This window comes from Phoxinus phoxinus (assembly GCF_949152265.1).
Source record: "Phoxinus phoxinus genome assembly, chromosome: 5".
Lineage (NCBI taxonomy): Eukaryota > Metazoa > Chordata > Actinopteri > Cypriniformes > Leuciscidae > Phoxinus > Phoxinus phoxinus.
The window spans coordinates 25632709-25639513 of record NC_136880.1 but is presented as its reverse complement, the minus strand read 5'-3'; the positions used below and the strand labels follow the sequence as shown (position 1 = coordinate 25639513).

Below are 6805 nucleotides of genomic sequence, written 5' to 3'. Positions count from 1 at the left end.
CATTTTAGATTCAGTGTATAAAAACAAACACTGCTATTCCATAAAACATGTAATTTTTGTAGCTATGTAAAGCTTTGGCTGTAATTGCTTATTGTGGTCTGTGTTGTTTTTTCTTTAGGAATTACAGGTTTTAATGAGGGATAATACAATTCAGATAGACATTGAAAGAAAATTTTATTAGGTACACTACCTTCAAAAGTTTAATTTAGTTTTTTTTTCTTCTATTCAACAAGAATGCATTAACTTGTAAAATCAAAATGACAGTATATTTAAAAATATAAAAAATACACCATTTCTATTGTTTTGAAAAGATTTTTATTTCAAATAAATGCTGTTCTTTCGAGGGTTTTTTTTATTCATCAAAATATCCAGGGGAAAATGTATCATGATTTCCACACAAGATTAATCAGCACAACCGTTTCCAAGAATACATGTTTTTGAGCACAAAACTGCATAGCATTCTGAAGAATTGTGACTGAAGACTGGAGGAATGATGCTGAAAATTCAGCTTTGCCATCACAGGAAATTACATTTCTATTTTAAACTATATTAAAATAGATTTTTAAATTAAACATTCATAATGTTTGCATTTTTTGATCTTGGTAAAGCATACGAGACTTTAAAACATTTAAAACTGACTCCAAAGAGAAATATTAAATGGAACTAAAAATGTCTCATGCAAATGTCTTACCAGGCTTGTTGCAAACTGAAAAATAAAATAAAAACACAAAAGCTTGTATGTTTTTCAATTGAGTTTATTATAATTGCTCCCCTCATATCCCAATTCGTGGTTTCTTACAATTATCATTCAACTAGCCATATGAAAAACACTGAACACTATTTCTACTGCTTGTCTGATTAAGCATCTCCTTACAGTCTGCACTGGTAATGACCCACATTTCTGCCTGGAACTCAGTCAAGCTGCTGAATTAAAGAAAAGAACCAAAAATATGAATCTATTAAAAAAAAAAGCAAAAAAAAAAAAGCATGTAATTCACTCGCAAGCATGAACACTAATGATTTGCAGATAGAGACAGAGGTATTTTACAGGGATACTTAGGACCAATACTACAAACAGCAAAATAACTGAACACTGGAAACCTGAGAGACTCGCTGAGATTTATATGCCAACGTGAAATCTTTTCAATACTGTACAGCCATACAATACTTTCCACTTACTTGAGCTCTCAGGCTACTTTTTATACGAGAGCTAGATTAACAAAAACAAAAACTAGTTGAAACAGAACACCCAACAAAGCTGAAAATACCTCTTAAGAAAAAAACATTCTGCCCAACCAAGAGTTCTCATATTTGCTGGTCCATTCTAGAGTAAACAAAAAAAAAAAATTATCAAAAAAATTCCGATTCAAACCTAACACCAAGAGGAACCCAAATGCAGATACAATAGCAACGCTCCTTATTTCTACATCAAAAAAGGAATTTCAGAGTAAATAAAATAAAAATGTTTTTACTACAAAATACTATATTTTTATGAGCCAAATGCAAAGTGTGCCCTTAAAGTGGAGGAAGAGGGGGGATGGGGGGGGGGGGGACTAATAAAGCCTTTATACCAGTAAACAAGCCAGGTGCATGTAAGATGCTAGAGAGCGTGAACTGAAAGTGTTGATATTGAAGCCCTTTAGTGCACACACTGTGCCTGTCTGTAAGTACAAAAAATAAGCTAATTTATGCAGCATAGAAATTTGTTGTATAGCAAAGCTACTGTAAACAGAGTTTGTTACAGAGGGCGTTCATTACTGCTGCATCACAGCAGGTTAGCCAGTGCAAAGCTCAAAGGCCCATCTTCTAGACATCTTCCCTTACTACTAAAAAGATGTAACAAAGGTACTGGGTTATTGCTTTGCTACCAAAATAAGTGTTCAGTATGGAGGGACAAATGCTGTAAACTTAAACTAAAGAAAAGTTCAGGTGGAGTAAAACTAGAATTACAAAAAAAAAAAAACATTTGCGATTCAGATCAACTACATTATATTTGGTCATTTGGTCTGGATTATATGTCAGTAAAATTTTTAGTCTGTTTTCTGCCTTAGGCTCGCTAGTTGCCGGCCACCCCAACAAGTGCCAAGCTGTTAGAGTGACATTCAGACAAATCCTAGCCTACCTGAGACACACAGGCTTTGGCACGAATGTAGATGTACCAAATGCCGGCAAACTAGTCAGTGAGATTCATAGAGGTAATCTTCAATGGCTGCTGCCTGATTTGCAACAGTTTAAGGCCTGTCGGCATGAATAAAAAGGTTTCTGCAATAAGAAGAGCTTTAAAAAAACTATTCCCATTTTTAATGAATGATAAAAGTGCATCTGTATAATGAAAAAGGAATGAATGAGGGGGAAATAATAAAGAACAAGCGTGCAGGAAACCCTTTGTGATATGAAATATCCTGATTAGACAACACCTCATGAGACAGGTCAAAAGGTCCAGCATCTTTACTGTTTAACAGAAACGATTCTAGGTGGTTTGCGAAGGCTGTGGCTTTGGTGACTTTTAGAACTAAAATGTAATATTTGTGGTACAGAGGCCCTCACTCAACCAGCCCGTCAGCTTCTGTTCATTATGAGCTCATGGGCTTGATGGCAATGGGACACTCATCCCCCATGGCAGCCAACACAGAGACCTACAAGAGGGAAAGAAGTCACAAAGGTTAACTTTCAAAATGACATAGTAAAACACAAGGACTACTTTTAGAGTCATCATGAAATGGGAATTCACCCTATCCATTTTCTAAATTCATGCAACTCAAATTTTTAAATCAAAATCTTAAGATCTTCTGACGAAATGACAGACATTTAGTCCATTTTGATTTAAACACCGCCACTCCACAGTTGACTGCAATCTCACATTCATTTTAGTGCAACGCCTACAATCCCACATTTTTTTCTATTTCGAAAATCGTAATACTTGGATGTACATCACAATAAAAAGATTTATCTTTAATGTCAATACTTTGCTAATACCTGTAACTGAACTAAAACAATGCATTTAGAAAATCAACTGGTCACAATTTAGTTGAGGGTCCAATTCTCACTATTAACTGTGACTTTTGCCTCAAACTCAATAGTTAGTAAGGTAGTTGTTAAGTTTAGGTATTGGGTAGGATGTAGAATATGGTCATGCAGAATAAGGCATGTGCTTTATAAGTACTATTAAACAGACAATATCCTAGTGACATGCATGCTAATAAGCAACTAGTTAATAATGAGAATTGGACCCTAAACTGAAGTTACCAAAAAACTAACTCAGCTAATGACTCCTTGTCCTTTCTACATTAAAAAGTATTGAGTGAAATTAAATTGCATTATAAAGCTATAATATAGATAGTTATTCCACTCCGTGCAAACTAATGTATGTCTTTTGTTTATTTTTCAGGTTATTCTTGCATTAAATTATTAACAATAAAAAAGCTGCCATTTTGATTGTTTCCACATGGCATGGCAGCGGTCAGATGGTACAAGTCAAGAGTACTCTGAAAAATTTAGTTTATACATTGTAATACGTTCTACGAGGACATGAACACTTTTTACAAGCTGGAATCTCATAATTGTGGTAATTCTGACATGGTGTGTGGACCCATGATCAGCCACTAAGGACCAAGCCAATGTCCATAAGGGGTCCTTATGACCTAGACCCCTGATCTAAATAAAATTAAAGTCTCTTCATCTAAGTCTATTAAAAAAAAAAGAACAGGCTCACAGTATACAAATTGATGTGAATTTGAAAGGATGCAGCTGCTACAAACCAGAAATTCATCGCCAGATTCGAATTTGCTCTCTATTTCTTTGCCCAGATCCCCCTCAGGCAGCTTGAGGTCCTCACGCAAATCTCCATTATCCTTCAGCAGGGAAAGGTAGCCATCGGTGATGCCAACCAGCTGTGCCACAGGATAGGCAAAAAAAAAAAAAGGACATTAATTCAAACAAGCCACAAAATAGATTAAAAAAGTAGATATTTTCTGTTTAGTGCAAATTCTTTAGCACAAATCACTACACTGAAATTGAGATCTATACATCACATGAAAGCAGAATAAATAAGCCTTCCATTGATGTATGGTTTGTTAGGATAGGACAATATTTGGCAGATATACAACCATTTGAAAATCTGGAATCTAAGGGTGCAAAAAGAAAAAAGAAAATCGAAACATTGAGAAAATCACCTTATAATTTGTCCATTTATGTTTCCAATTGTGCTGCATTCACTCACAAAAATAATTTAAATATACCCTTGCGACTTATGACTGGTTTTGTGATCCAGGATCACATGTGTGAACATGGCTGATAAACATTGATAAATGAGGCCTAAAGTTGATTACGGTTTGAACTTACTTGATAGTCCAGTCTCTTGATATTAGGAACATCCATGTTGTGGGTAGAGGGACAGATATCTTCATTTTTCTTTCCAGTAAATATGTCTATTCCAACCATGTGCACCTGAAAAGGAAATTAAGCGAATGCATTTCAAACGTTTAATGATTACAATGTTACTGATTCAGTAATATCCAATGCATTATAAAATGTGGCCGTTATTTTAAATTAAGCCCTCAACATTGAGTTTATTAATTTGATACCTTGGCGTGTCCATGCTTGCCAGTCTTGGAAGTAGACATCTCCACAATCTTGCATGGACGTCCCTTTAGCACCACAAAGCCGTTCTTACGCAGGGCACTGCACTGCATGGGGAAGGTTAGAGAAGCCCCAGCATCTCCACTGGTGAAATCAGTATCGAGATCAGCCATGATGGGTTAATCGAAGAGGATTCTGTGAACAGAAGAAAACGGAATAATTACCACATTCATGTATTATGTTATTTACAAAAGGAGCAACACACACGGTATCAGATAGTAATACTATGGCAATTGAATATATACTACTCTTAAAAAGCCAAGGCAGTTCCACGGCACACGTGCAAAAACATTACCGTATGGTACTTTTAAAGAGATAGTTCACCCAAACATTTTTTTTAAAATTTTCATTTCTTCTGTGTAATCTAAAAGTAAACGTGAGAAAATTCAACAGAAGAATATCAATGATAACCAAAAACCTGTTCAACAGAGCAAAGTCACACAGGAGCGACACGAGGCGAGGGTGAGGAAATGACGGAATGCTCATTTTAGGGTGAACTATCCCTTTAAGCGTGGTGAAACATTCGCACATTTTGCTGAAATAACGATAGCATATCCAGTTGTCTGTTAATGTGTAAATATTACAGACTTAACAGAGACCACGTTAAAGCTAAAACAATATTTGAGCTGTTTGGGGTGCTCTAATAGACCGTAACTTAAAACTTGACTACGAACTCATTGCCAATGTTGTAAATGTGAACAAATCTAACCACAAACTACCACGGCCTGGACACCCACAAAAGGCGCGCAAAAGTTCAACCTCGCTAAATTCGCCGAATCCAATGCAGTCAGAGGCGCCGTTTGAATGTTTAAGCTGGATGAATGACTCACTTTACAGCTAACGTTACACGCAAAGTTAACCGGAACTACTAAGTAAGTTGACCGAATCATTTAAAGAACGTGTATTAGCTTACAAACATATAAACCTAGCTTTTGCTCGGGAACAAACCCTTATCATGGAACATCGTTTAAAAACGAGTAAACAGAGATGTTCGCATGGGAATCAAGAACTTTTGCCAGGCCGTTATGCTGCTCTTTCTAGCTTTGACACACATGCAAAATAAAACAGCTCCACACCCAGACGCTCTGATCACACAATCGACCGCTTCAGGACACCGTCTTGAATCGCCAAATCCTCTTCCAGAGTTGTATCCACACACTGTGTTGTATTAAGAGGATTCGCCTATAAATGTTGCGATGCTGTAGCAGAGAGCATTGAAAACGCCAGTCATTCCCTTCCAACAAAAGACGGAAAGATCTGCGCATGCGCGCACCTTTACGGCAACGAGATTCTCATGCACGAGGAGAAACTGCTACAGCTGCCTGCGTAGTGCTCAAATTTAAGCAGAAAAACAATTATGAAACAACGACAACAACAAAAAATCACGCAATAGTAAAACTTTAAAGGTCACCGTGCAAAATTATCACACCATTGTTTTGGCCTCAAATGTAATTGATAAAATAAGTTTAGTGCATTTATCATTGCAAACACGTGGCAACTTGCTAGGATCTGTCATTTCTGAAATGTTCCCTGAGAGCAAGTTAACCCTTTAAACCAAACCATTTCATAGTCGAATGTAATATACGCATTTGCTATGTAATATAATATTTGCTCTGCCCATCAGCAATTACAAAATTATATTGGAGTTAATTATTTGTTCTGTAGTAGGCTACTATAATAGCAAAAAAAAAACAGTTAATTTGAGAAGGAATTGAAGACTAGTTTGGGGCTCCACATTATTCAACATTGATAATATTATCAGCATACTGATTTTTGAACGATTGTGTGACACTGAAGACTGAGTATAAACAGGAATAAATTGCATTTTAAAAAAGCATACCAGTACATTAAAACACAAAACAGTTATATAATTTCCCCCCCACAATTACTATTTTTACTTTATTTTTTATCAAATAAATGCAGCCTTGTTGAGGAAATAAGAGACTTGCAGACCCAAAACTTTTTAACAATAGAGTAAACATAACATTCACTGCATCTTTGCAATAACTTTCCAGGTACTTTTTGACACTCATCAAACTGCCATAAAGTATAACTTTAAATGGAATAATGACTAGAGTAAAACACACATGAAAAGGGTTTCAGCACCATTGTGTTTTCAAAGGCCTTCCTATCATTTAATATATAGCCTAATACAATTTAAAGAAAA

At 35.8% G+C, this 6805-nt stretch overlaps 1 protein-coding gene across 1 annotated transcript; it reads right to left on the bottom strand.

Annotated features, from left to right (window-relative positions):
- Window positions 1-2433: 2433 nt before the first annotated feature.
- eif5a2 (eukaryotic translation initiation factor 5A2) lies at window positions 2434-6210 on the bottom strand. Its single transcript, XM_079612645.1, has 5 exons — window positions 5715-6210; window positions 4584-4773; window positions 4342-4446; window positions 3759-3890; window positions 2434-2636 (listed from the first exon to the last, which is right to left on the bottom strand). Exons 2-5 carry the CDS (start codon window positions 4749-4751, stop codon window positions 2574-2576), a joined length of 468 nt encoding a protein of 155 aa, XP_079468771.1. The 5' UTR covers window positions 4752-4773; window positions 5715-6210; the 3' UTR covers window positions 2434-2573.
- Between the last annotated feature and the right edge of the window lie 595 nt (window positions 6211-6805).